General features: G+C 55.1%; 1 protein-coding gene across 4 annotated transcripts in view; it reads left to right on the forward strand.

Annotated features, from left to right (window-relative positions):
* The window catches only part of TLN1 (talin 1), a 31,661-nt gene extending 4,579 nt beyond the window's left edge, over positions 1–27,082 (forward strand). Inside the window, exons 1-58 of one of the 4 annotated variants that reach the window (XM_069576183.1) lie at positions 91–195; positions 1,640–1,802; positions 2,038–2,135; positions 2,378–2,507; positions 2,590–2,742; positions 2,998–3,140; positions 3,248–3,375; positions 4,096–4,156; positions 4,777–4,881; positions 5,197–5,352; positions 6,105–6,206; positions 6,381–6,457; positions 6,680–6,860; positions 7,002–7,115; positions 7,227–7,335; positions 7,537–7,745; positions 7,866–7,964; positions 8,374–8,424; positions 8,964–9,131; positions 9,326–9,620; positions 10,186–10,352; positions 11,173–11,301; positions 11,504–11,620; positions 11,722–11,835; positions 12,039–12,173; positions 12,338–12,466; positions 12,622–12,724; positions 12,875–13,083; positions 13,407–13,526; positions 13,732–13,929; positions 14,116–14,255; positions 14,441–14,534; positions 14,656–14,745; positions 14,863–14,985; positions 16,197–16,340; positions 16,812–16,973; positions 17,216–17,356; positions 17,446–17,627; positions 17,826–17,958; positions 18,127–18,228; positions 18,312–18,482; positions 18,566–18,715; positions 18,823–18,924; positions 19,010–19,129; positions 19,858–20,004; positions 20,135–20,301; positions 20,391–20,574; positions 20,664–20,789; positions 20,888–21,004; positions 24,109–24,294; positions 24,419–24,526; positions 25,025–25,130; positions 25,317–25,441; positions 25,544–25,669; positions 25,778–25,840; positions 25,950–26,132; positions 26,285–26,413; positions 26,525–27,082. In XM_069576183.1, the coding sequence (XP_069432284.1) occupies positions 1,673–1,802; positions 2,038–2,135; positions 2,378–2,507; positions 2,590–2,742; positions 2,998–3,140; positions 3,248–3,375; positions 4,096–4,156; positions 4,777–4,881; positions 5,197–5,352; positions 6,105–6,206; positions 6,381–6,457; positions 6,680–6,860; positions 7,002–7,115; positions 7,227–7,335; positions 7,537–7,745; positions 7,866–7,964; positions 8,374–8,424; positions 8,964–9,131; positions 9,326–9,620; positions 10,186–10,352; positions 11,173–11,301; positions 11,504–11,620; positions 11,722–11,835; positions 12,039–12,173; positions 12,338–12,466; positions 12,622–12,724; positions 12,875–13,083; positions 13,407–13,526; positions 13,732–13,929; positions 14,116–14,255; positions 14,441–14,534; positions 14,656–14,745; positions 14,863–14,985; positions 16,197–16,340; positions 16,812–16,973; positions 17,216–17,356; positions 17,446–17,627; positions 17,826–17,958; positions 18,127–18,228; positions 18,312–18,482; positions 18,566–18,715; positions 18,823–18,924; positions 19,010–19,129; positions 19,858–20,004; positions 20,135–20,301; positions 20,391–20,574; positions 20,664–20,789; positions 20,888–21,004; positions 24,109–24,294; positions 24,419–24,526; positions 25,025–25,130; positions 25,317–25,441; positions 25,544–25,669; positions 25,778–25,840; positions 25,950–26,132; positions 26,285–26,413; positions 26,525–26,650 (7,677 nt within the window). In that variant the 5' untranslated portion in view covers positions 91–195; positions 1,640–1,672 and the 3' untranslated portion in view covers positions 26,651–27,082. Of the gene's footprint in view, positions 1–90; positions 196–1,639; positions 1,803–2,037; positions 2,136–2,377; positions 2,508–2,589; positions 2,743–2,997; positions 3,141–3,247; positions 3,376–4,095; positions 4,157–4,776; positions 4,882–5,196; positions 5,353–6,104; positions 6,207–6,380; positions 6,458–6,679; positions 6,861–7,001; positions 7,116–7,226; positions 7,336–7,536; positions 7,746–7,865; positions 7,965–8,373; positions 8,425–8,963; positions 9,132–9,325; positions 9,621–10,185; positions 10,353–11,172; positions 11,302–11,503; positions 11,621–11,721; positions 11,836–12,038; positions 12,174–12,337; positions 12,467–12,621; positions 12,725–12,874; positions 13,084–13,406; positions 13,527–13,731; positions 13,930–14,115; positions 14,256–14,440; positions 14,535–14,655; positions 14,746–14,862; positions 14,986–16,196; positions 16,341–16,811; positions 16,974–17,215; positions 17,357–17,445; positions 17,628–17,825; positions 17,959–18,126; positions 18,229–18,311; positions 18,483–18,565; positions 18,716–18,822; positions 18,925–19,009; positions 19,130–19,857; positions 20,005–20,134; positions 20,302–20,390; positions 20,575–20,663; positions 20,790–20,887; positions 21,005–24,108; positions 24,295–24,418; positions 24,527–25,024; positions 25,131–25,316; positions 25,442–25,543; positions 25,670–25,777; positions 25,841–25,949; positions 26,133–26,284; positions 26,414–26,524 lie in introns of those variants that run through there. The other 3 variants (XM_069576182.1, XM_069576185.1, XM_069576184.1) reach the window with 3 other exon arrangements.
* Positions 27,083–27,584: the final 502 nt, after the last annotated feature.

A 27,584-nucleotide genomic window follows, 5' to 3' on the forward strand; every position in this document is an offset into this window, starting at 1 on the left:
GAAAGTGATGGTAGCCATGAGTCAACTCCCTTATCGGGGGCTCAACAGAGGTTTCCGTGCTTAAGGAGGAAGGGGGGTGTCCATATATCCGGAGGAAATTGGGGGAGATGTGCAGTTTCAGCTGAGGGTGGAAGGTCTTTTCAGTGTGTCCTTGGCTTGACAGACCTTCCAGCCTTCCAGCGACCCTACAGCCAGGTCTGTCCAGCTCTCGGGAGAGGTGTGCCAGGGATGGGGAGGGGGGCAGAGACCTAGAACTGGGGAGAGTGGGAGGGTCCCCTCTTGTTGGGAGTAAGGATTGAGGGCGAGCTACGGTTTCTTCTTTTTGGAGACTCGAGATTATTTATAAGGTCAGAAATTGTCTGTCAGACTCCTGATCCAGACCTTTGCCACATCTGCCTCCTGTCTCCTGTTTCTACCTAGATTTTCAACCTCTCCTCATCTCTTCACCCTCCAAAAACACACCCCTCCCCAGCTTCCCTGGTTCTCAGCTGCTGCCTCTGTTTCCCACCTTCTGCTTCTAAGACCCCAACCTCCACTTCCAAGCTTCCCTCTAGCTGTGCTTTCTCCCCCTTGGGGCTAGCAGTTTGCAGAGAGGGGAATGGGCTGCCTGGGTGTGCGCACCTCTCTTAGGTAGGAGGCACCAATCCCTGGACGGAGCTGGTCACATCATCAGCTGCCAGGCAGACTTGTTGTCTGGTGCTCTGTGCGCCACCTGCCACCTCCATGGAGGGTGGAGCCTGGAGGGCGGCGGAAGGCTGGGTGGGACTAAGACACTGTCAGGAGAGGCAGCTGAGCTGGAGGGCAGTGTTTGAGAAGGACTTACTGAAGAGGACAGAGCATAGGAGGAGTTATGGTGAGAACTGGGTATTAACCTGCTATCTTAGAAGGAGCAAGGCCTGAGGAGTTAAGAGGGACTGGGCTCTCTCTCTGAGCTGCCTTGAAACACACACATATCCAGTCTGATTCCCCTTCTGCAAAATTAAAGAGTTGGCTAGATCACTTTTGAGATCCCCTTGGATTAGAAAAACCATGATTCTGGCTTGACTGCTGGGGGAGCCAAATGTGGACCGAGCTGCTCCGGGAGGCCCCCAGCATGTCAAGTTACTGGAGAGCTGAGACACGTAAGCCAGGATGGCTTGAACAGCAGTGTTGGGCCTCCCTGCCAGACTAGCTCAAGTCAGTGTTTGCAGGGCTCAAGAGCCCTTGGGGATTATCTAATATAACGTCTTCATTCTGCAAAGAAGAAGAATAAAGCTGTGAGAGGAAAGATCACGTGATGAGTCAGGGCAGCGCTCTGGAAATCCCAGACAGGGAGAAGTCAGAAGGATATAGTAAGAGACAAAGAGAAAAAGACTGAACCAGGAAGGGTGAAAATAGGGCAGAGACAGGACTGGGAAAGGAGGTGAGCAGGGACAAAAAAAGGGTAAGAGAGAAACACTTGGAAGAAAGAAGGGAGGCCTAGATTCCAGTGCTGGGGGTGGGGTGGCAGCTTATCTTTCACTCTTTAATATCATTAAATAAAACAAGAACACACTCACACTGTTTTCTGCTTTGGTGACTCCCTTTCCCGGTTCTCCATGTGGGGGGCCTCCTCTCCTCCAGTGAGGGTGTATTCTAATGCCCTGATGCCATGGGCCAGGTATAGCCAGGCTGGAGAGAAGAAGCCGCCACCATGGTTGCGCTTTCGCTGAAGATCAGCATTGGGAATGTGGTGAAGACGATGCAATTCGAGCCGTCTACCATGGTGTATGATGCCTGTCGGATCATCCGTGAACGGATCCCAGAGGCCCTGTCTGGCCCTCGTGAGTCTGACTGCCCAGGTGGCTGGGGCGGGAGCCCTGGTCCCTTCTTGTTCCCAGGCTCTTGGCCTTGGGAGATGACTCTGTTGGCCTCTCATCTCTCAGGTCTGTGTTCCTTGGGTCCCGCCCTCCTCTTTAGGCCCAGGATCACTGGGAAGATAATAAGGGGTAGTGGAGTAGCCATTCAGCTACATTGGGGTTTTTCTTTAAGCCTAAGCTGACCCATCTTCTCTTTTAGCCAGCGACTTTGGGCTGTTTCTGTCAGATGATGACCCCAAAAAGGGTATATGGCTGGAGGCCGGGAAGGCTTTGGATTACTACATGCTCCGAAATGGGGTGAGTATCACTTCACAAGGACCACCAATATCCTCTGCCATCACTTCCCTCCTTCTGCCTCCTATTCAGCACCCATATCTGTTGTCTTTGAGCTCTCCCATGCTTTCTAATAATAGGCAGTCATAAGACTGTTTTCACGCAGTCTTCCTTTTAGTAATCTACTTTCCTTCCCTCTCTGGCTGCCTAAAAAGAAAGTAATATCTTTAGCTTAAAGTGGGCCTCTCCTGTTCCTGACCCAATAGGACACCATGGAGTACAGGAAGAAACAGAGGCCCTTGAAGATCCGCATGCTGGACGGCACCGTGAAGACTGTCATGGTGGACGACTCGAAGACTGTCACCGACATGCTCATGACCATCTGTGCCCGCATTGGTAAGGGGCGTGCGGGGCTGGGGGCTCAGAAGGAGGCCTAAAAACTCTGCTGGGGATGCTACCAACCCACCCCCTCCCCCAGGCATCACCAACCATGATGAATATTCACTGGTTCGAGAGATTATGGAAGAGAAGAAGGAGGAGGTGACAGGGACCTTACGAAAGGACAAGACACTGCTGCGAGACGAAAAGAAGATGGAGAAACTGAAGCAGAAGTTGCACACAGATGACGAGTGTAAGCAGAAGGGGACTGGCGAGGGCATTTGAAACAACTGGGGTGTCGGGGGCAGCCATTTCTACATTATTTTCTGAGTTTTCTTTTGCAAGGTACTGTTTAAACACTGGGGCTGCATCTGTGGTAAAACAAAGTCCTATGCTCATGGAATGGAACGTATTACTGAGAGGGTGGGACATGAAGAAACAAAAAATCAAAGACTGACGGTGTAAGGGCTGCAGGGACTTGGCACTGAGGGGACCCTCTGTGCCCCAGTGAACTGGCTGGACCATGGCCGGACCCTGAGGGAGCAGGGAGTGGAGGAGCATGAAACGCTTCTGCTCCGGAGGAAGTTTTTCTACTCAGACCAGAACGTGGACTCCCGGGACCCCGTCCAGCTGAACCTTCTCTACGTGCAGGTAGGGAGAGGATGGGCCGGGTGGTGGGCGGCAGGGAGAGAAGCAGGAGTGCGGTGGGGCGCCCCTGCTCCCCACACAGCATTTGTTTCCTCTCTCTGTGCTTCCAGGCACGAGATGACATCCTGAATGGCTCCCACCCCGTCTCCTTCGACAAGGCCTGTGAGTTTGCTGGCTTCCAATGCCAGATCCAGTTCGGACCCCACAATGAGCAGAAGCACAAGGCCGGCTTCCTTGAGTGAGTGACCCTCGTCCCATACCTGTCAGGGCCCAGGACTCCCTGCCACTGCGGCCCTAGCATAGTGCGCCTGTCTCCGTCCCAGGCCTTCTCCCCTGCTTCCTCCTCTGAGTTCCCAGGGCCTGACCCCCACGGGGGCCTTTTCAACTTCCGTCCTCCACGTGTCTCTTTCCATGTGGAATGTGAAAGTAGTCCAGACTCTGCCCCTGCCCCCTACCTCTGAAGCAAGCATGTCACTTTTTTGAGAGTCTCTGAAGAATTGTGCTGCAATAGCCAGAGGCAAATAGGGTACATTTTTGTCACAGGAAACATCAGATTTCAGAAGTCTCATAGGTCTCATCCACTGATATTTCTCAGAATATATAGAGTTTGATGTGGCTTTCTCAGGTTCCTACAAGCATGGTCATCCTTCTAGTGAGCCCCTTCTGCTCTTGTGTCCCTAAAATTGTGATCTAGTCTTTATTTTCCCCAGGAAATGAGCCTCCAACTCAAGTTCCCTCAGTCTCTTTCCCTGCAGAGAGAGATGCAGGCTGCATTCAAGAGTTAGTACTAAGTCACTTCAATTTCAGGGACAATCTAGACTCTCATGCCTTGAATCTTCCTTCTCCCCAAAGATAACACTCTCCTAGACATCTCCTCACACCCCCCAGGCCCACAGTCCATGGCCCACATAGCCCTGATGCTGTCCACTACATGCTGACCCTCCCTTTTCTGGTGTAGCCTGAAGGACTTCCTGCCCAAGGAGTATGTGAAGCAGAAGGGAGAGCGTAAGATCTTCCAGGTGAATGGGGGCAAGGGACATGTTTGGGATGACCTGGGAGCTTTGCTGCCTAATCCTACTGACTGAATGGACCCCCTCCTCGTCACCCCTACCCTGCTTCTGCCCACCAAGCTGTTCTCCTACCTCTCCTGTGCCAAGAAAGCAAAAGACCTGGGCTTCTGGCCTGCGCTGCATCACTGCATCTGCTGTGGAACTCAGTTCAATAATCTTGTTTCCTTTCCTTTCCCTCTAACATGGGATAGCTGTCTCCCCTGAAGAGGACTGATAGGGAATCACTGTGAAGAGTAGATCTTTGTACAGACGGAAGGTGTTATCTCTGCTCTTTGAATCCTCAGCCCAAAAGGCCTTCTGTTTGACCTTCTACTTCCTAACTATCCCTTCACATCTATAGAACATGTCCAAGTCCCTTAACTGTATCCTTCGCTTCTTGAACCATCGCTTCAGCATATTCTATATCAGCCCATCCCCTCACCTTCTCATTTCTCATAGCCTGCATCCCCTAACTTTTTCTGTGTTCCCATAATACTCTCCTACCATAGTTCACACCCCAACTTAACTTCTAGTCTGCAATGTCATCTTACTCAGATTTTGCTAAAAGTTTCCCCATTTCATACTCGAAGGCACACAAGAACTGTGGACAGATGAGTGAGATTGAGGCCAAAGTACGCTACGTGAAGCTGGCCCGTTCCCTCAAGACATATGGCGTCTCCTTCTTCCTGGTCAAGGTGGGTTACTGACCCTTCTCCCTGCCCACTCTTATCTCTGCTCTTACCCTTTCCTCTCTGAGTCTCTTGCCCTGCCCTGAGTCACATTTTCTGCCATTCCCCAAGAGTTTCATTTTGTTCCTTGTGAAAACTTGCCCCCTTGTCAGCACATCCCTCCCTGCCCTGCGTTTTTCCTCCCTTTCCCTTTATCCTAATGTAGCCTTGTCCAGGTCCATCCATAGACAACCCAGTTTAGCTCTCCTGCCACCATCAGCACCCCTTTGTGGTCTGGATCTGATCCCCTGACTAATAACATCCACGACCTCTGCCTCATAGGAAAAGATGAAAGGAAAGAACAAGTTGGTGCCCAGGCTTCTGGGCATCACTAAGGAGTGTGTGATGCGAGTGGATGAGAAGACCAAGGAGGTGATCCAGGAATGGAACCTGACCAACATCAAACGCTGGGCTGCGTCTCCCAAGAGCTTCACCCTGGTGAGCTGGGGTCTTGGGGGAGAAAGAGCTGTGTAGTTTTCAAAGAAGGGGCAGCCGCAGGGTCTCCCCAACCCCTCTGTGCAGAGGTAGGTACCCTGAAAATGAGTCCAGAAAAAAGGAGAACTTTGGAGCTACTGCAGGAACTTGGAGTTTAGAATAGAGGAGAAACTCTGTACTGGAGAATGAGAGAAGCTAAAATGAAACATTTAAAAATCGGCAGAACCAAACTGTAACCAGCAAGCTGAGATCACAGGCCACTTGGAATGAGGGAAGAAAAAGATGATAGAAAAATGAGCCTCCCTTCTTTCAGCAGCAACTCCTTACAGTAGCCCGCCTCTAACTTTGTGTTTTGGCATTACTAATTGAAGACTGATCCCACCTTGAGGAAGTGCCCCACTGAGAAGGGAAATTAGTAAAGGCGATTTTTCCATTTTGGATACTAGTGCTCATCCTTAACTCTGGTCATTTAATGATGAATGTGTCCTCCCAATTTTATCATCAGGGTGACAGAAGAGAGACTTCCTAAATGCCATGTATTTGAAAATGTGTAGTGTAAAGGATACTCCTTAGAAATAAAGTATTTCCCTCCAAGGGAAATAGAGAACTAGGAGACGAAGAAAGGCTGTTGTCCCAGAGGCTGCTCACACGGGAGGGCACCCTCAACAGCTCGGCCTTGGGCTCTTGCCCCACCAGTTCCTGTCCCAGGTTGTCTCAGGCTTCCCCACTGAGCCCCTTCCCCATTGTCCCCCTAGGATTTCGGGGACTACCAAGATGGCTACTACTCGGTGCAGACGACTGAGGGGGAGCAGATCGCTCAGCTCATCGCTGGCTACATCGACATCATCCTTAAGAAGGTGAGCACTGGCTCCCCGACCCGCACCTCCTCCGTCTCTTCCTGTACCTTGCCCGCGTGCAGGTCCTTTAGAAACTGAGACCCAGGTTCTGGAAGCTGGCTGACTGGGGAAAGATTAGACGCTGCCTTTTCCACTTCCCTCTTCTTTGATGCTTGTTCCTTTTTTCTCCTACAGAAAAAAAGCAAGGATCACTTCGGGCTGGAGGGAGACGAGGAGTCTACTATGCTGGAAGACTCGGTGTCCCCCAAAAAGTACGAAGGAAGCTGGGCCCATTCCTCGGGCAGGGAAGACACGGCATGACCCCAAGGACTGGAAGGGTGGGGGGTCCTTAGGATGTCTCTCTGTCAAGTCTCAGGCTGTGATGAGGCCTCACGCACCCCTCAGAGCGCAGGACAAGCAGAGGCAGTAGAGCAGGTAGGAAGGGGATGAGAGGAGGAGGTCCTCGACATGCTCCCTGATCGTCTCCTCTTCAGGTCCACTGTGCTTCAGCAGCAGTATAACCGGGTGGGGAAGGTGGAGCATGGCTCCGTGGCCCTGCCCGCCATCATGCGCTCTGGAGCCTCGGGTCCTGAAAATTTCCAGGTGGGCAGCATGCCACCTGCCCAGCAGCAGATTACCAGTGGCCAGATGCACCGAGGACACATGCCTCCTTTGGTAAGAGTGCCCCTACTGCTGCCATGACTCTGCTGGGCCCAGCTGGGAGTTAGGTAGCTATTCATATTCCTCTCCTTGGCCTCAGGCTCTCCTTTATCTTCTCCCTGTAAATGTTCCCTGTTACTCCTCCTTGTCTTGTAGACGTCAGCCCAGCAGGCGCTCACTGGGACCATCAACTCCAGCATGCAGGCTGTGCAGGCTGCCCAGGCCACACTGGATGACTTTGACACTCTGCCCCCTCTGGGCCAGGACGCTGTGAGTGTGGGACGGAGGAGGGCCAGTGGTGCTGAAGCTGGAACTCCAAGGACCAGGGTTGGGGTGAACTGGAGCAGAGCCAATCCTGAGGTTGGTTTCTCTTCCCCTCAGGCCTCAAAGGCCTGGCGTAAGAACAAGATGGATGAATCCAAGCATGAAATCCACTCCCAGGTAGACGCCATCACCGCTGGCACCGCCTCTGTGGTGAACCTGACTGCAGGTAGGCTGGATGCCCAGCTCTCTGGGCAATGGGGGTGGGAGGGCGGGTGTGTGCAAGCAGGAATGTGACTGCACCTTGACTCACGGAAGGGACTGTGTGTGCGTCTCCCTCAGCGTGGGGGTGGGGGTGGGTGTCTGTGTCTCTGTGTGTGTGTGTGAGACTAACTGCCTGTGACTGATCTCGTCTTCCTCCTCCTGCAAGGGGACCCTGCTGAGACAGACTACACGGCAGTGGGCTGTGCAGTCACCACCATCTCCTCCAACCTGACGGAGATGTCCCGTGGCGTGAAGCTGCTTGCCGCCCTGCTGGAGGACGAAGGCAGCAGCGGCCGGCCCCTGCTGCAGGCGGCCAAGGGCCTGGCGGGGGCGGTGTCAGAGCTGCTGCGCAGCGCCCAGCCAGCCAGTGCCGAGGTCAGGGGCCAGGGTCCCAGCCCAGGGATCGCAGGGTGGAAACGGAACCATGGGTGTGTAGGACCCCTGGACATCTTGGTGGAGACTGGGCAGCTTCTGACCGGTGTTCACTCTCCACAGCCCCGTCAGAACCTGCTGCAAGCAGCTGGGAACGTGGGCCAGGCCAGTGGGGAGCTGTTGCAACAAATTGGGGAAAGTGATACTGACCCCCACTTCCAGGTTGGTGACTCCCCCAGCCCCCAGAACCCCAGCTTCTAGGAGGTGACCTCTGATCCTGAATCCAGCTCTAGTCCAGCTACTATAAACTGACCCCTCAGAACCAACCTGAGCCTCTTTCCAGGAATCACACTGGGAACCCCCTCCCAGTCCCTTTCTGGGGGGCTAAGAATTCAGAACTCCTGAATCCCAACTTAACCTATTAGTTCATCCTTGGCCCTTATTGGTGATATTTTTTTTTTTTTGGCCACTATCATTTTTCCCAGGCTTCCCCATATGTAGCCCTCACCCCAACTTGAGGGCCTCTTGACCCCCCTTCTAATCTTTTAACCTCATACCCAGAGGATGCTGCCCCCTCCCCACCCCATGCCAGTTTCCTCAGCTGACTTGTCATCCTGGATTTCCCATGCAGATCTGTGCACCCGGCGGGGCTGGGTTTCCATCTCCCCCCGAGCCCCCCACGGTAATGGCCTCTGGCCTGGGCCTTCCCAGCTTTGTCCTCTCTGAGCCGCATACACTCGCTCTGCCCCCTGCCCTGGCCTCCGGGGAGCAGAGCACGACGGGAGCTGGGGAGGCGTGGCACAGGCAGGACCTGAGAAAATGGGATCCAGAGGGTCATAAAGGGACTTGCTCCCGAGACTCCAGGGTGACTGCTTCCAACCAAAGGCGGAGAAGAAATAGAGGAAAAATGCTGGGGGTGGGAGGGATCCCCCCCACCATCCTGTTGTAAAGGCACTGCCCGCCCGCCCTCCCTCCCCATTGCCGTCCGGGTGTATCCGCCTCCCTTCGGTGTACACTGTATCTCTCGGTGTGGGTTTGTTCTTTGGTGGGGGTTCTGTCGTACTTGGTGCTCGAGGCAGGGGCTTGGGTAGGTTCTGGTTGCTTCTGCACACCGTTCTGTGATTGGAGGCAGTGGGACTAATGAAACAGCTTACGCCTCTGAGAAGGGCCCTTGGACCCCAAGCTGGATCTCGGGCCACGCTGACCGCTGGTTTCTCACAGGACGTGCTCATGCAGCTAGCCAAGGCCGTGGCAAGCGCTGCAGCTGCCCTGGTCCTCAAGGCCAAGAGTGTGGCCCAGCGAACAGAGGACTCAGGGCTTCAGACCCAGGTCATCGCTGCGGCAACACAGTGTGCCCTGTCCACCTCCCAGCTGGTGGCCTGCACCAAGGTGAGCCCCAACGGTGCGCCAGCCTGCACCAAGAGGTGATGCTTCCACACACAAGAGCGTCTCATCTAGTCTCTTTGGCCCCCAAGGCCTCATTGTCCAACCTCACCACTGTTGTGAATACTGCAGAACCGCAGACACCACACCTCATGACTCCTTTCCCTCGCCTGCCTCTCTGACACTCACTTTGCCCACAGGTGGTGGCTCCTACTATCAGCTCCCCAGTCTGCCAAGAACAGCTGGTGGAGGCTGGGCGACTGGTGGCCAAGGCTGTGGAGGGCTGTGTGTCCGCCTCCCAGGCCGCCACAGAGGATGCACAGCTGTTGCGGGGGGTAGGTGCGGCGGCCACAGCTGTCACCCAGGCCCTGAATGAGCTGCTGCAGCACGTGAGGGCCCATGCCACCGGGGGTGGGCCTGCTGGCCGCTACGACCAGGCCACTGACACCATCCTCACTGTCACCGAGAACATCTTCAGCTCCATGGGTGATGCTGGTAAGGACACCCCCCTGGGAAGACAGAGAACCCCGATGAGGTTCTCTGAGCCTGCTGGACTCTTTCTTGCAGACCTGCCACCACACCCCTGAGCACTCAGCACAGGGCCGAGTGTTCAGTCTTTGAAATCGCCAGTTCCCCATTTGTTAGGCAAGAATAGAATCACTGCCCTGCCTTCCTTGGTGCAGTTAAAGAGCATACGAAAGTATACACAAAAATAGATGGAAGTGGCATTATTAAGAGATGGCTGTCCCACCTCCGCTTCATCACTCCCAAAATCCTTCACAAAGAGCCTCTTCCGCTTAAGACTGCGGAAAATACTCATTGGAGACTCTTCCCACTGTCACCCCACCCCCGTCACCCCTGCCCCCATCAAAACCCACCAAGAGATCTGTCCCTTTCCAAGATCCTGAACCCAGAAAACAATAACTTCAGGGAAATCAAGAACTTTTGCGTCTGCTTACTGCCCCTAAAAGCCTCATCTACCTTGTCTGCATCTCTCTCCCCACCCTGACACCCTCTCAGCATCTCTGGCTCTGTTTGCTGACTGTGCCTATGCTCTCAGGTGAGATGGTGCGACAGGCCCGCATCCTTGCCCAAGCCACCTCTGACCTGGTGAACGCCATCAAGGCTGATGCCGAGGGGGAGAGTGATCTGGAGAATTCACGCAAGCTCTTAAGTGCCGCCAAGATCCTGGCTGATGCCACAGCCAAAATGGTGGAGGCCGCCAAGGTAGGGAGCCTTCTGTGCAGACTCCCAGACTGGGCCCTGAGAAGGGTCCAGATAATCACTCATCTATGGGAGCAACCTGGGAAAAGCGGAAGATACAAGAGAACAAATACAGGAGCACTGAGGAAGTAGACGCACCCCTTGGCAGTGAGCAGATGGCACCAGACTTTCAGCCAGTGTGACTCGCAGAGTTCTTACAGACAGGAGACCATGCCCCTCTGCTTCCTCTAAGTCTAGGGTCCATGGTTCCAGCTGTTCCCTACTATGTGGCTACTGCTTGCCTGCTCCCTGAATGCTTGCACATGGGCGTTCAGTCCCAGGGGGTCCGTTGCTAGCAGCACAAAGAAGGACCAGGCAGTGGGACACAGAAACACCAGGTGTAGAAGGCAGCAGGAAGAAGCCAAAAGATTCTTGGGTCCCTGGACACTGGGCTCTTCACTTTGCAGAGTAACCAGGGCCCCTGCTCTGGTGTTCTGAGATCCCTGCTCTAAACTGTGTCCTCCTTGTCCCCAAGAGCCCCTCACTCCCCTTTGCTGGTGGCATTTTTTGGCGAGTGGGGAAAGAAAGAAGGCTACTTCCCTGGAGGGGAAGCAGAAACAGTCCTGCCTAAGGAAGGGCTTTCAGCATCCCAGAAGGAAGCTAGGGCCCACACGACTCCCCATTTACCCACCTGAGGGAGCTTGTCTCAACCATGATTACCTTTCAGCAGGAATGGTTAGAAGTGACTTTAAGAAAAGAAGTGTGAGTATGGAGACATAGAGAAGTGCTTACTTAGGATTCACAGGGATTCTGGGTGGTCACTGTCTCTGTTACCACCTCTCAGGGAGCAGCCGCCAATCCTGACAGTGAGGAGCAACAGCAGCGGCTGCGGGAGGCAGCAGAGGGTCTCCGCATGGCAACTAATGCCGCTGCACAGAACGCCATCAAGAAAAAGCTGGTGCAGCGCCTTGAGGTAAGGCTGGGAAACTGGCATGTGTAGGTGCTATGGGAGGAATGGAATCAGGAAGCATGTGCGGGGACATGCTCGTGTCCTTGGTGCATGTTGGCATCCTCAGTGCCAACGGTTATTTCCTCAGGGAATAGCAGGGGCAGGGTAAGCCAGGGACGGGGAACAGGAACGTCTGAGCCTTGTCCTTACTGTTCTGTCCTTAAAGCATGCAGCCAAACAAGCTGCAGCCTCGGCTACACAGACCATCGCAGCAGCCCAACATGCAACCTCCACCCCCAAGGCCTCTGCTGGCCCCCAGCCCCTGCTGGTGCAGAGCTGCAAGGTGAGACGCCAGGAAGCACATGGGGGCTGGAGGAGGCACGGGAGGTGGGGACTTTCCCCCAGCCTGTGGGAAGGTGGTGCTCATGACATTTTTACCCACAGGCTGTGGCAGAGCAGATTCCACTGCTGGTGCAGGGTGTCCGAGGGAGCCAAGCACAGCCTGACAGCCCCAGTGCTCAGCTAGCCCTCATCGCCGCCAGCCAAAGCTTCCTGCAGGCAAGGCCCCCTTGTTGACCACTCAGACCACACCCTTCCCACTCCTCTTAGGGCCTCTAGATCTCATCAGTTTAAGTCTCTGCCCTTAGTCTCTCTCCCTGTACTGAACCCTAGTGCTCACCACATCCTGACCCTCATCCATCCCTGTACCCAAGCCCAGAGGGCATATGGTGTGCTTCATCTGCCCACCTATTCCCCAACAGCCAGGTGGGAAGATGGTGGCGGCCGCAAAGGCCTCCGTGCCAACAATTCAGGACCAGGCATCGGCCATGCAGCTGAGTCAGTGTGCTAAAAACCTTGGCACCGCATTGGCTGAACTCCGTACTGCTGCCCAGAAGGTATGGAAGCTGGCTATATTTTTGGAAGATGAAGGGGGTATCCTGGGATAATGGAGAATCTGTTCAGGCTATCCTAAAATGGATAACTGTAACCTGAGCCACAAGTGAGACCCTGTGTACCTCCTACCCCTCGAACTCTCCCCCTTCACCCCGTGTGTTTGTAGGCTCAGGAAGCGTGTGGGCCTTTGGAAATGGATTCTGCTCTGAGTGTGGTGCAGAATCTGGAGAGAGACCTGCAGGAAGTGAAGGCAGCTGCTCGAGACGGCAAGCTGAAGCCCTTGCCTGGGGAGACGGTAAGTACTTGTGAGATCTGAAGGCTCCTTCTCACCTGTGTCCCAGAGCTGCCCTGAACCTCTGTTGAAACTGCCTGCTGACTCTCAGTAGCTTCTCAAGCTCTCTCTTCCCTGTTTCTCCTGTGGCTGAGTCCGAGTCTCCCTGTCATCCCTAGATGGAGAAATGTGCCCAGGACCTGGGCAACAGCACCAAAGCCGTGAGCTCCGCCATTGCCCAGCTGCTGGGGGAGGTTGCCCAGGGCAATGAGAATTACGCAGGTATGCGGTTAGGGCCAGGATGGGGCCTGTAGGGAGAAGGAGGGGGAATGGGAGCTGTAGGAGGCGTGGGGCGACACAGGAAGCCCCCAGCATCAGGGGTTGGCAGTGAAGGTACCTTTTTTCCTCCTTTCTCTCTCGTTGTCTCCCCAGGCATTGCAGCTCGGGATGTGGCAGGTGGGCTGCGGTCACTGGCCCAAGCTGCTAGGGGCGTAGCTGCCCTGACGTCAGATCCTGCAGTGCAAGCCATTGTGCTCGACACAGCCAGCGATGTCCTGGACAAGGCCAGCAGCCTCATCGAGGAGGCGAAGAAAGCAGCCGGCCATCCTGGGGACCCTGAGAGCCAGCAGCGGCTTGCCCAGGTTCGGTTTTGGGCCGAGGCTGCTTCCTCCCTCTCCCCCGACCCCCTCAGAAGGCTGCCTCGAGGGGGTGTCTCGTCAGCACTGTGGCTCCTCTCTGGATTCCACCCTTCCTTCTCAGTCTGAGTAGAAGAGTCTCAGCGAAAGCGGGGCCTGGGCCTAGCCAAATACCACATTTGGGGAAGTTTGATACCCTAACTCGATACTTTGGCTGTTCAGCTATAGCACCCCCTTTCTGCTTTCACTTTCAGAGGCTCCCATGGGTGGAGGCGGGGATCTTGCAGTTGTTTCTGCTTTGGCAACCCCTGTCTCCCTTCCCACCTCAGGTGGCTAAAGCTGTGACCCAGGCCCTGAACCGCTGCGTTAGCTGCCTACCTGGCCAGCGTGATGTGGACAATGCCCTGAGGGCAGTGGGAGATGCCAGCAAGCGACTCCTGAGTGACTCGGTAGGAGGACAGGGGTGTGAGGGGACATGGGGACAAAGGACTCCAAGTATCTACCTCTAGACCTATCCATCACCCTAACTCCCCAGATGCACCCCCTCCCCTCACTGCTCCCCCAGGCCTGTGCCCACCTCCCCAAGCTCCCTCACCAGGCTCCCTCTCATGTCATCTCCCATCCTTGCTCCTGACTCTCTCTCTGATCCTGCAGCTTCCCCCCAGCACTGGGACCTTTCAGGAGGCTCAGAGCCGGCTGAATGAAGCCGCTGCCGGGCTGAATCAGGCAGCCACAGAGCTGGTGCAGGCCTCTCGGGGAACCCCTCAGGACCTGGCCCGAGCCTCAGGTCGATTTGGACAGGACTTTAGCACCTTCCTGGAAGCTGGCGTGGAGATGGCAGGCCAGGCTCCGGTATGAAGGGAAGCTGGGTACGGTTCAAGGGTCAGGGGTGTCTCTGTGACCAAGGAGTCCTGACCTGCTCCTGGCCCCCTCCCCTCCCCAGTCTCTAGCAGTACTTGGGTGTCTGAGACAGAGAATCCCTTTTAGAGACAGACAAGAAAAGATTGAACAATGCATTGGCCTTCTTGCCCTCAACAGAGCCAGGAGGATCGTGCCCAGGTTGTGTCCAACTTGAAGGGCATCTCCATGTCTTCAAGCAAACTTCTTCTCGCTGCCAAGGCCCTGTCCACAGACCCTGCAGCCCCAACCCTCAAGAGTCAGCTGGCTGCAGCTGCCCGGTAAGTGGGAGCTGGGAAACCAAGCCCTTGCATGTTAAGCAGACTGGGGAGGGGACGTTTTGTAAGAAGTCTCTGGCTCAGGAATTGTTCCAGACAAAAAAGAAATGGCTAGAGACTTGCTACGTGAGCAGGATGTAGAAGTGATGATCTCTGCACTCATTCACTCAACTTCCTGTTCCTCCCAGGGCAGTGACCGACAGCATCAATCAGCTCATCAGCATGTGCACCCAGCAGGCGCCAGGCCAGAAGGAGTGTGACAATGCCCTGCGGGAATTGGAGGTGGGCCTTGGCAGGCTAAATGGGGTTGAAGTTGAGGAAAGGGTTCTTGGCTAAAGGGCAGTGATGGGGCGTCTTGGATCTCAATTCACCACCAACTGCACCCCCTTCCCCCACCCGACAGACTGTCCGGGAACTCCTTGAGAACCCAGTCCAACCCATCAATGACATGTCCTACTTCGGCTGTCTGGACAGCGTCATGGAAAACTCAAAGGTAGGTGTACCCAGTCCCCTCCCAAGGAGGGGAGAGGGTAGGAAAATGAGCCAGCCAGGGGCTGCCCTCTCCCCCTGAGGACAAGATCTGACTCTCCCTATACCCTCTGTTCCCCAGGTGCTGGGTGAGGCCATGACCGGCATCTCCCAAAATGCCAAGAACGGAAACCTGCCAGAGTTTGGGGAGGCTGTCGCCACAGCCTCCAAGGCCCTCTGCGGCTTCACCGAGGCAGCTGCACAGGTTATCCTCCTGGGATGGTCCCTGGAACTCCCCTGTTGTCTCTAGCCCACCTCCTCGGACTCTGACCCACATGCACAGAAGACAAAGTTATAAAGCCAGCTGTGTGGAAGATGGGGATCTTTCCCCACCTAAAGTAGAGGTGTTTGTCAGCAAGCATAGAACACCAACAATTCTGATCACTGTCACCGCTGAGCCCTGGTGCTTTCAGTTGTGATTACACTGAACAACCACTGAATCTGGCCCCAGCTTGCCTGGTATATTCTGCCTAGCATATGCAAATTATTTTCATATAATTAGTACTTTTTTTTTTTTTTTCACTGAGCCACACGGCAAGCTGGCTCTTAGTTTCGTGATCAGGGATCAAACTCATGCACCCTGAGTTTGGAAGTGCTGTCTCAACCACTGGACCCCCAGGGAAGTCCACACATAATTATTACACCAAATTCCCAGTTACTTGAGTCACCACCTAACTTGCCATTTTCTGCATTATGAAGTATAAAACGATCCATCGGCTCAGAGTATTTTGCTTTTATTTATGAACCCTTAAAACAAACTGACTTGAGAGCTCATCCTTTCAGCCTGTTTCCTTCAATCTCCCTGCTTCCCTGTGCCCTGTTCTGTTGGGTGGCCTGCTGTATATGGTTTGACGTATTTCTGGAAAAGCATGAGGAAGAAAATGCAAAGCTATCATGTGTTGGGTGAAGTAAGAATCAAACCTTACGATGATCTTCCAAGCAGAAACAGTTTTTGGCAACCATCCCTTCCCTCTTTCTAAATCTCTGAAGCTTGGAGGCGTTATGTGTTAATTAGCCTAACACCACCCACAGTTTTATTAGCCCCTAAAAGAGGCTGTGTGTGTGTGTGTCTTTCAAATTTTTTTTTTTACCAGCACTGAGAATAAGCACTACTTTTTACCTTAAGACCCAACAAACAAACACATAAACAGGTGAACTGAATTTTGATAAAAAGCTTACTGTGCTTCTTTTTTTTTTTTTTGTCATTTTTTAATCTGAGATGTTTGAACACATTTAACAAAACAGGAGAGGTTTTTCCCTCTTTTATACTATAATTGCAGTTTGCTAGTGTATCTCCACTCACGTAGAACCCTGGCCACTGAACTTACCCCTGCTCCCCTTTGTCCCCACTGTGGCTATTCCAGTCCTACCTCAGGAATATTCCTTATTCCTCACCCCACTCTTATCTCTCTACAGGCTGCATACCTGGTTGGCGTGTCTGACCCCAACAGCCAAGCTGGACAACAAGGGCTGGTGGAGCCCACACAGTTTGCCCGAGCAAACCAGGCAATTCAGATGGCCTGTCAGAGTTTGGGGGAGCCTGGCTGCACCCAGGCCCAGGTAACTCGGGGGTGCAGTCACTGTGAGCAAGCCTGGGAAAGGCTGCTGAGCCAGGACAGGCCGCCCCCGTGGTGGGAGAAGGTGCAGGATGTGCAGCGCTGGGTGGCGCCCCAGTGCTGGCCTCCTGCCCATAGCTTCTCTGGGCCACTGTCTTCTCTGGCTGTGTTTCTCATCATTCCTTCCGTTACTGCCTTTACTTCCATGACTTCTCTATGGAAGTTTGAGCTCTGTCTCCTCCTGAGCCTGTGAGCGATTTCTCCATTAGTGTGCCGGCTTTTCATTTTCCTTTCTCCTACACCCTGCGCATCTTTGGGTATCTGTCTCCCAGATCTTGACTTTCAGGTGACTCTGTTTTTCCTAATGAGGCTTCCAAAGGATTGCTGTCCATCCCCCAAGCTGAAGGGGCTGCTCCCCGGTGTAGACACGGCCCTCCTGCCCTCACATGGCTCTTCCACATCTCTGCCTCCTCAGGTGCTCTCTGCAGCCACCATTGTGGCCAAACACACGTCTGCACTGTGTAACAGCTGCCGCCTAGCTTCTGCCCGAACCAGCAATCCCACCGCCAAGCGCCAGTTTGTACAATCAGCCAAGGAGGTGGCCAACAGCACGGCCAATCTTGTCAAGACCATCAAGGTTCCCAGTGTTTGAATTCTCAGCCTCTCCCTGACCTGTCCAGTCTTCTCTCCCCCGACCCCTACACCCCGTCATTCCCTGAGGCCTTTACCCAGTCCCACCTGCCTAAGCCCAAGGTCTTTCCTGTCTGCACTGGTCACCACCAGCCCTGCTTCGTGCCCTTTGAGCTCCGGAGGGAGACCTGGGCTTCACTGCCTTTGTCTACAGTCCATCCTGAGCTCCTCCTGTCACTCCCACTTCAGGCGCTGGATGGGGCCTTCACAGAGGAGAACCGTGCCCAGTGCCGAGCAGCAACAGCTCCTTTGCTGGAGGCTGTGGACAATCTGAGCGCCTTTGCATCCAACCCTGAGTTCTCCAGTGTTCCTGCCCAAATCAGCCCTGAGGTGAGGCAGGGTGAAGGCATGAACTGCTGGCCACCTCATCTTGTTTCCAGGAGTCTTGAGACTCACCCCTCGGCCTCCCCTCTCCCCAGGGCCGGGCTGCCATGGAGCCCATTGTGATCTCTGCCAAGACAATGTTGGAGAGTGCTGGGGGCCTCATCCAGACAGCCCGAGCCCTGGCGGTCAATCCGCGGGACCCACCACGCTGGTCCGTGCTGGCTGGCCACTCCCGTACTGTCTCGGACTCCATAAAGAAGCTGATTACAAGCATGAGGTAGGAGGCAGGGTGGAAAACCTTGTGCCTGGAGGATGCACATCCCTCTGACAGAACAGAGGGATGGGCACTGTGGTGCGGTGAGATGGGCCAGTGTTGGAGGGCAGCTGTGGTCCAAGATTCGGGGTTCAGGGAAAGGTGGGCCAGCCTTGTGCTCAAGAGGTGTACTTGATGTTGGAGACTGTGATGTGTCTGCAGGGACAAGGCTCCAGGGCAGTTGGAGTGTGAGACAGCCATTGCAGCTCTGAACAGCTGTCTGCGGGACCTTGACCAGGCTTCTCTGGCTGCGGTCAGCCAGCAGCTCGCTCCCCGTGAGGGGATCTCTCAGGAGGTAAGGGGAGGAGGGAGGGCAGGCTTAAGGAAGGTGGGGGATCTGGGAGTGAGCTCATAGACACATAGAGGGTATGGAACATGCTGGGTACTGGGTCAGTTGGGTGTGGAAGGAAGAGTGGGGTCCTGTGCAGGTCACAGTCAGGGCTAAAGTCCACTTCCTCCCCAGGCCTTGCACACCCAGATGCTCACTGCGGTGCAGGAAATCTCCCATCTTATCGAGCCACTGGCCAGCGCTGCCCGGGCTGAAGCCTCCCAGCTGGGACACAAGGTACCTGGGGCGACACATGGGCTTCGGTAGGCTGAACCAGGGTACCTGGCCAGGCTGACCCCCATCCTAACCCCTTGCCGCAGGTGTCCCAGATGGCCCAGTACTTTGAGCCACTCACTCTGGCTGCCGTGGGTGCTGCCTCCAAAACCCTGAGCCACCCACAGCAGATGGCGCTCCTGGACCAGACCAAAACCTTGGCTGAGTCTGCCCTGCAGCTGCTGTACACAGCCAAGGAAGCTGGCGGTAACCCCAAGGTACTGAGCTAAGGCGCTGCTACTATAGTAAGAGAAGCAGGAACCACTACTCCCTGCCCCAGCTCACTTGCTCTGCCCCACAGCAAGCAGCTCACACCCAGGAAGCCCTGGAGGAGGCTGTCCAGATGATGACAGAGGCCGTGGAGGACCTGACAACCACCCTCAACGAGGCAGCCAGTGCTGCCGGGGTCGTCGGTGGCATGGTGGACTCCATCACCCAGGCCATCAACCAGGTTGGAGTCTTGGGAAGTGTGTGGATGGAGGTGCCTGTGGACAGAGGTGCCTGTGGACCAGTGTCCCTGAGCCCAGTCTTTCCCCTTCTGCCATTCTCCCCCCTCAGCTAGATGAAGGACCAATGGGTGAACCAGAGGGTTCCTTCGTGGATTACCAGACCACCATGGTGCGGACAGCCAAGGCCATTGCTGTCACCGTTCAGGAGATGGTGAGATTGGGAGCATACAAGAGGCCTGCTCTTGGAGAGTTTGGACATTGAGTTTGGATATCAATTCACTTCCTCCTGTCACCAGGTAACCAAGTCAAACACCAGCCCTGAGGAGCTGGGCCCTCTCGCTAACCAGCTGACTAGTGACTATGGGCGTCTCGCCTCCCAGGCCAAGCCTGCAGCTGTGGCTGCTGAAAATGAAGAGGTAACTTCCCCTGCCCCTGACAGAAAACTCAAGGTGTGCCCCTTGTCCCATGATGTCAGCTCTGAGGCTGTCCCACCCTCGGCCACTCGGGTCTTTCATAGAAAGGGGAACTCATCCTCAGGGCTGCTCCATGAAAGAGTGATCAGGGCTCCATAAAGGGTGGGATCAAAGCCTCCATCACAGGGGTAAGGAGTAGCCCAGGGTCTAGAGATTGCCTGGGCTGCCACTATTTCTCCTGCTGGCCCTGATTGCCTGTGGCTGCTTCTCGGCTGTGCTGCAAGCCTTTCTTCCCTTCCTAGTTCTTCCATGATGCAAAGCCCTGAAGCGCTTCCTTCCCTAAGCTCCTGGCTTTCCAAGAAAGCAAGTAATTGGATCTTAACATGACACACCTAATCCCCAGCCCAAACCCCTCCACAGCCACACATGCCAAACTGTAAGCCGTGGCCTCTGCTTCAGATACCCCAGCATGAGGGCTTCTCCCCCTCCTCCTCGCTGTGCTTATTAGCACGGTTCTCACAGCTGGTGCCCACAGGCTAGTATTTTCCATGTGTGGGAGGAGACCTCCTGACTAAAGGCTGTGAAACAGGACAAGTTCTGTGCAGAGTACTTCTCACTACCTATTTAGTGCTCAGTGAGTGGTTTTTTAGGTCCTTAGTGCCTCCTCCAAGTGCAGTGGACATCCCCGAATCCTCTTGTAAAATCCATCTCCCTGTTTCATCTACTCACAGATAGGCGCCCACATCAAGCACCGGGTTCAGGAGCTGGGACACGGCTGCGCAGCTCTGGTCACCAAGGCAGGCGCTCTGCAGTGCAGTCCCAGTGACGCCTACACCAAGAAGGAGCTCATAGAGTGTGCCCGGAGAGTCTCTGAAAAGGTGACTGAGCCCGTCCCCATGGCCTGGGGGCTGCGCTCCTCAGCCCTTTCCTCTGTCCCTTCTCCTAGACCCAGGACCTATCCTCTTACGGGGGCCCTACCACAGTCACCACCTGACTCTCCTCCCGCAGGTCTCCCATGTGCTGGCTGCGCTCCAGGCTGGGAATCGTGGCACCCAGGCCTGCATCACAGCTGCCAGCGCCGTGTCTGGCATCATCGCCGACCTGGACACCACCATCATGTTCGCCACTGCCGGCACGCTCAACCGTGAGGGGGCTGAAACTTTCGCTGACCACCGGTGAGGAGGGAACTGGGCCTTGTGCTGTGGAGGGCCAGAGGGGTTGGGGGAGGCCTGAGAAGAGCTGACTGGGCTGGGCTGTCCCCTAGGGAGGGCATTCTGAAGACTGCCAAGGTGCTGGTGGAAGACACCAAGGTCCTGGTGCAGAATGCAGCTGGCAGCCAGGAGAAGTTGGCACAGGCAGCCCAGTCCTCCGTGGCCACCATCACCCGCCTTGCCGATGTGGTCAAGCTGGGTGCAGCCAGCCTGGGAGCTGAGGACCCAGAGACCCAGGTATCTGCCCCACACGCCTCACTCTGGCCAGAACCACTTCCTGATCCCCCTTTCCTCCCACAGACCAGAGCCTCTGCTCTCGCACACAGGTGGTGCTGATCAATGCAGTTAAAGATGTGGCCAAGGCCCTGGGAGACCTCATCAGTGCCACCAAGGCTGCAGCTGGCAAAGTCGGTGACGACCCTGCTGTGTGGCAGCTCAAGAACTCTGCCAAGGTGGGAGGAAAAGAGAAGCTCCCCAGGCGGGGAGTAGACCGGTGTGCTTCTGCCCGCCCCGTAAAATGATGCTGCCCTCCCTCCTCTGATGCCCACAGGTGATGGTAACCAATGTGACATCGCTGCTCAAGACCGTGAAGGCGGTGGAGGATGAGGCCACCAAAGGCACACGCGCCCTGGAGGCCACCACGGAGCATATTCGGCAGGAGCTGGCGGTGAGCCCGTCTGTCTGTGCAGCCGGGCCTGGGCTGGAGAGCGGGGTCTGGGTGGATTGTGAATGTGCGCCGCCCACACATGCACAAAGACGCTGACGCTCAGCCTCCTCCCCCGGCCAGACTTCCTGTGCATGCTGCGCTGTCTCCCCTTCCTCACCTGTTTCCTCCTTGGCGTTTGACACCTACCCTCTTCATCCCCGCCTCTACTCTCTGGCCTCTCAGTTGCCACATTCAGGGGTCACTTCTTAGCCTTCACCTTCTTCAGTCATTTCCAAAACAGCGGACCCCCTAACAAGCCTCTCTTTGAAAGCCTTTCTTCCTTTGGCCTTTGTGACACTCGCTTTTCTGTTGCCCCCCACATCTCCTCTATAGTTGCACTCACCTTCAACCAGATAAATCTTAGAGGCCTTCCTGAAACTGCACCGATCGCCTTCGTACTCCTCTTTGGCAGGTTCAACCCTCTCATCGTTGTTCTCTGACAAGCAGACTTCCAGTTCTGCGCTTAGTCATTTTCAGCCTCCTGGTTGACCTTAGCACCGAGCCACAGTGCCTTCCCACCAGCTACTCTTCCTACTAAGCATGGCCACAGCCTGCCATTGCAGCAGGCTCCCTCCCCATCGCCTGTGACTTCACAGCCTCGCTCACAACCTGCAGGCCATCGCCAGGTCCTGTGCCGCCCTCCTCCAGTCTCTCCCTCTCCTTCCTTCCCTCCCAGCCCACAGGCAGCACTCCCCCTCACTGTGACTGCTGTGCCAGGTTTTGACCTGGTCTTCTTGCCTTCAGTCTTTGTCATTTTCATCTTTTTTTTTTTTTTTTTTTTTGACTTATTTTTTGGCTACACTGGGTCTTCTTTGCTGCACGTGGGCCTTCTCCAGTTGTGGCGAGCCAGGGCTACCCTTCCTTGCGGTGCACAGGCTTCTCATTGCAGTGGCGTCTCTTGCTGTAGGGCACAGGCTCTAGGCATGTGGGCTTCGCTTATGCTCACTGCAGTGGCGTGTCTTGCTGTGGGGCACGAGCTCTAGGCGCATGGGCTTCGCTTATGCTCTCTGCAGCGGCGTCTCTTGCTGTGGGGCACAGGCTCTAGGCATGTGGGCTTCGCTTATGCTCACTGCAGTGGCGTCTCTTGCTGTGGGGCACGGGCTCTAGGCGCGTGGGCTTCGCTTATGCTCACTGCAGTGGTGTCTCTTGCTGTGGGGCACAGGCTCTAGGCACGTGGGCTTCGCTTATTCTCACTGCAGTGGCATGTCTTGCTGTGGGGCACGGGCTGTAGGCGCGAGGGCTTCGCTTATGCTCTCTGCAGTGGCGTGTCTTGCTGTGGGGCACGGGCTCTAGGCGCGTGGGCTTCGCTTATGCTCACTGCAGTGGCGTCTCTTGTGGGGCATGGGCTCTAGGCGCGTGGGCTTCGCTTATGCTCAGTAGTTGTGTGCACAGGCTTAGTTCCTCCCCCGCATATGGGATCTTCCCAGACCAGGGATCAAACCTGTGTTCCACTGGCAGGCAGATTCTTAACCACTGGACCACTGGGGCGGTCCCCATCTTTCTAACTTCTAAATTTATCTTTCTCATCCTCTGTTTTCACTTCTCCTCAGAGATGTTCAAATTGAAATTCCTTTCTACTTACCAAACTTGATCATTCATTCCCTCTTCTTTCCCATATCACTAAATAGCACTTTTCAGTAACTCAGTTCCTAAAGCCAGAAACTCCGTTTTAACATCTTTCTCTCATTGTTCCCCACATCTGAGCTCATCAGCAGTTCTTTTAGTGGTCCCTCCAAATAGACCTCAATTTCTCATTTCCCATCTCTGCTACCAGCACCTTGTCAAAACCATCATCAGGCCTTAGCTGTGTTTATGTGACAGCATCTGTGTAAACTCCCTGCTTCTCCACTTACCTCCCCCTCCCCAGTCAATCCTCTCAACACAGGATAATTTTTTGGGGGGTGGGGGGGCGCCTCACCATGCAGCTTGTGGGATCTTAGCTCTTCAATCAGGGATTCAACCCAGGGCCATGGCAGTGAAAGTGCTGAGTCCTAACCTCTGGACCGCCAGGGAATTCCCAGAATAATCTCTTAAAAATATAAATCAGGTTATGTCACTTCAGTGCTTACAATCCTCCAGTGACTGCCCTGGCATCTTTGGTAAAGTCCGCTCTCCACACCAGGGCCTTCCAGGCTCCAGGGCCCCTGCTGCCTTCCCCAGTCTCTCCTCACCCTTCTCTCCTCCGGGCCAGGGGCCAGGCCCCTGCAGTCTCAGCTCCACCCACTGCAGACCCTTGTTCTTACTCTTTACCAGTTTTTTGAACATCTGGCCCCTTCTGATCCTTCAGGCTTCAGCTTAAACATCCCCTCTGCCAGAAGCTTCCTTGACCACCTTTCTAAAAAAGAACTTCCTTTTTCTTTCTCATCACAGCACCCTTTTTCCCCTTCACAGTGTAGTTTCCCTGCTCATTCACCTATTTATCATTTGTACCCAAAACCAGAATGTAAGGTCCATGAGGACAGGACCTTGTCTAGCTTATTCCCCGCTGCACCCTCAGCACCTCACGTAGTCTCCCACCTAGCTGATCTTTAGTGGGATTGAATTTGTTGGGTGAACACATACAGCAAAATATTTTTATGACTTTTACATACTGTGTAAAATTCTAAGTTCCTTGTTCTGATATCCAAGGTCCCAACAGCCTTTTCTCTGCCATCCCTGTGCTCTAGAACATTTCTTAATACTCTCTCACACTTGACATCCTGGTTATTTGTGCTCTGCTACTATGTCAGTGCACTCCTGTTATCTGTATCCTTAAGACCCAGCTCCTTACCCACCTTCACCACTTGCCACATTAAGACTTCTCTTTAGGAATGAAAAGCCAGCACAAAGGTACTTGCTTAATTTCAAATACACTTTCCCCAATCACTTTAGTCAGAAATGAGGACCAACTGCCTTCTGTTGTATTAGCTGTGAACGTGTGAAAGTCTCCTAGCGCTGATCTACAGTAACTACTCAGTGGCTGCTTGTTGACTGAGTACGCAGATGAATGAACCAGTCACACAAGTGCTGCACCATCTCACAGCCTCCCTCACCGTGGAGTTTTTCTTCTTGCTCTACCCCAACAGGTCTTCTGCTCCCCAGAGCCACCTGCCAAGACCTCTACCCCTGAAGATTTCATCCGCATGACCAAGGGTATCACCATGGCAACCGCCAAGGCCGTTGCCGCTGGGAACTCCTGTCGCCAGGAGGATGTCATCGCCACAGCCAATCTGAGTCGCCGTGCTATTGCAGATATGCTCCGGGCTTGCAAGGTAGAAATCCCGGCGGTGAGGCAGGAGTGTAAGGCAGCTTGAGGGCAGCACATGGTAGGGGAGAACCTGCAGGGACTTGGGAGCTCTTTGGGATCCTAAGGCTAATGTATACTCTGTGCTACAGGAAGCCGCCTACCACCCGGAAGTGGCTCCAGACGTGCGGCTCCGAGCCCTACACTTTGGCCAGGAATGTGCCAATGGCTACCTGGAACTGCTGGACCACGTGCTGCTGGTAAGGCGGGAGGTGTCTGTTCCTCACAGCGGCCTCCCTGAATACACAGGCCTCAGGCCTGCACTCTAATCTTTGGTTCAGATCTCCTCCCCACCCCCCATCTGTTCCCCGAGTGTGTCCTTGTTTCCACATCTCCCTTCCTCTGGGGCTCCATCAGTTTGAGCATCTTTGGTTCTCCTACTCACCTCCTCCTCTTTCTCTTGTCTCCTCTCTTCCCGCCTGCCCTCTCCCTCCTCTACCTCCTCATCTCTTCTTTCTTCTCATTTCATCCTTCTCCTGGCTCCTTGTCAGCCGGTGAGTGACACATAGCCTCACTGTCTTCACCATGCATGCAATGTGATGTCTGGCGTGCTCCTGGATAGACTGTGTACTGTTTCAGGTGTGGTGTGGAGAGGCCTGGGGTAGGGGTGGCGGGAGGGGGCGGGCTCTCCCCTGTTTCAAGGGTCAAGGTAGAAGCTGAGATCTGATGCTCTCTGCCCTCTGCCCCCTCTTCCCCAGACCCTGCAGAAGCCAAGCCCAGAATTGAAGCAGCAATTGACAGTGCACTCAAAGCGTGTGGCTGGATCAGTCACTGAACTCATCCAGGCTGCTGAGGCCATGAAGGGTAAGGGGTGACCAGGGGCAGGGAGGGAAGGGAAACCCTTGTTCTGGGGAGAACTCTGCTTCAGGGAGGCTGCTCAGAGATGGCCTCTGCAGAGTCTTCACAGATGCCAGGGCCTGGTGACAGTAAGCACACTGCCCGGTGCTCCTGATCTCCCTTAGCCCCTTCCCTCCTTGCTTTGTCCACCAGGAACAGAATGGGTGGACCCAGAGGACCCCACAGTCATTGCTGAGAATGAACTCCTGGGAGCCGCGGCCGCCATTGAGGCTGCGGCCAAGAAGCTGGAGCAGCTGAAGCCCCGGGCCAAACCCAAGGTCAGCCCTGCTCCCTTCTTCTCCCCTCCGCTCAGAGTGTCTGCACCTTCAGCCTCCCCTTACCCTGCATCTCTCTCTGCCACTTCTGTCTCTTTTTTGCAGGAGGCGGACGAGTCCTTGAACTTTGAGGAGCAGATACTGGAAGCTGCCAAGTCCATCGCAGCAGCCACCAGTGCCCTGGTGAAGGCTGCCTCAGCTGCGCAGAGGGAACTGGTGGCCCAGGGGAAGGTAAGGACTTGAATACCAGCAGCTTTGCCTTCCACATGGCATGATGGTCTCCTCCGGGAGGCTCTCAGGAGGGCACAAGTCTCAGCAGACTCCTGCCCTCCTCCACAGGTGGGCGCCATTCCAGCCAACGCACTGGATGATGGACAGTGGTCCCAGGGCCTCATCTCTGCTGTGAGTGTACAACTGCCCCTGTGCCCCTCTGCACTTCAGGGACTTGAGAGGCTGGAGAGGGGATGGACCAGGGCAGGAGGCATGTTCTAACCTAATCTCCCTGCTTCAGGCCCGGATGGTGGCCGCGGCCACCAACAACCTGTGTGAGGCGGCCAATGCAGCTGTCCAAGGCCACGCCAGCCAGGAGAAGCTCATCTCATCGGCCAAGCAGGTCGCCGCCTCCACAGCCCAGCTCCTCGTAGCCTGCAAGGTCAAGGCCGACCAGGACTCTGAGGCAATGAAGAGGCTTCAGGTGAGGCCCCCTGGCCCATCTCATGTGCCTTGAGCTGAGCTGCTTTCAACTGTCACCCCTGACATGCTTTCTGCGAGGGAGATGGGGGCCTTGCTCAGCTGGGACCTTCCCAAGTTCTCATCTCACACTGCCTGCTCTCTCTCTCTGCCAAGGCTGCCGGCAACGCAGTGAAGCGAGCCTCAGACAACCTGGTGAAGGCAGCCCAGAAGGCTGCAGCCTTTGAAGAACAGGAGAATGAGACCGTGGTAGTGAAGGAGAAGATGGTCGGGGGCATTGCCCAGGTAAGCTCTGAGGGACATCAGCGGGGCAGTCACAGTGCCTGCACTCGTTCCCACTCCCCCAGACCTTGATGCACATACTCACTGACTGAGTCCCTGATCTCTGTCCCTCAGATCATTGCCGCCCAGGAAGAGATGCTTCGGAAGGAACGAGAGCTGGAGGAGGCACGGAAGAAGCTGGCGCAGATCCGGCAGCAGCAGTACAAGTTCTTACCTTCAGAGCTTCGAGACGAGCACTAGGGCAGCCGCTTGTGTGTATCACAGACCCAGCCCAGAGACTGTGCCTCACTACCAAAGCCTCCTGGGCTGTCGGGCCCAGCCTGCCCAACCCCAGCACCCCCAAGTGCCTGCCAGACCCTGGGCCTGGTCCTGCCGCACGTTCCCTGGCCCTTCCCGGACTCCAAGTGCCTTCATGCCCTAGGGCCCCCTAAGTGCCTGCCCCTGCCCAGAATATTAACGTTCCCAGAGTATTATTAACGCTGCTGTACCTCAGTCTGAACCTGCCAGGGCCCCAGCCCGCTCCACCCTGCCAGCAGCTTCCAGCCAGTCCCCACAGCCTCCGCTCTACTCATCCTTTTTTATACTATCCACCCCCCACCCCCAACTACGTGTGGGGGCCGGGGGTGTAAGCCCCAAACAGGTCATGCTCCAATAAAGGTGATTCTGCCTGCAGCCTCAGCCTGGCTTCATGAGGAGATACCCGCCCCGAGGGCAGGCGGGGAGAGAATGGGATGGAGTACTGTGGCCCAGCTTGATGGGCTCAGAAGTCTGCCCCAAGGCCCCTTGCTCCCACTACACGCAGAGCCCCAAGTCATCCTAGTCAGGAAGCTGTCCCTGAGCAGGCATGCTGCTGCTGTCCCTTGCCTCTCCGGCCAGCGCCCACGCCACACCAAGTGTCATTCTTCTGTTCCTGGGACAGCAGCTGCCAGTGCTCTTTGTGGCTACCAGGGACACACTCTGTTCTTCATCACCACTCATGTGAACAAACCTAGTCCCTCACCAAGTCCGAATTTTCAAGAAGCAGCTTTGCTGAAACAAGCCTATGGATACAAGTATCTGAGCCTAAGAGAACTACAGCCAGATTTGGTTGAGGCAGTTAACAAGCCAAAAATCCAGCCTGAGGCTGCCTCAGGTAGGCTCAACTGTTGACTGGGTTGGGCACTTCCAGCCCCTC

The sequence above is a fragment of the Ovis canadensis genome, chromosome 2 (genome assembly GCF_042477335.2).
Source record: "Ovis canadensis isolate MfBH-ARS-UI-01 breed Bighorn chromosome 2, ARS-UI_OviCan_v2, whole genome shotgun sequence".
Lineage (NCBI taxonomy): Eukaryota > Metazoa > Chordata > Mammalia > Artiodactyla > Bovidae > Ovis > Ovis canadensis.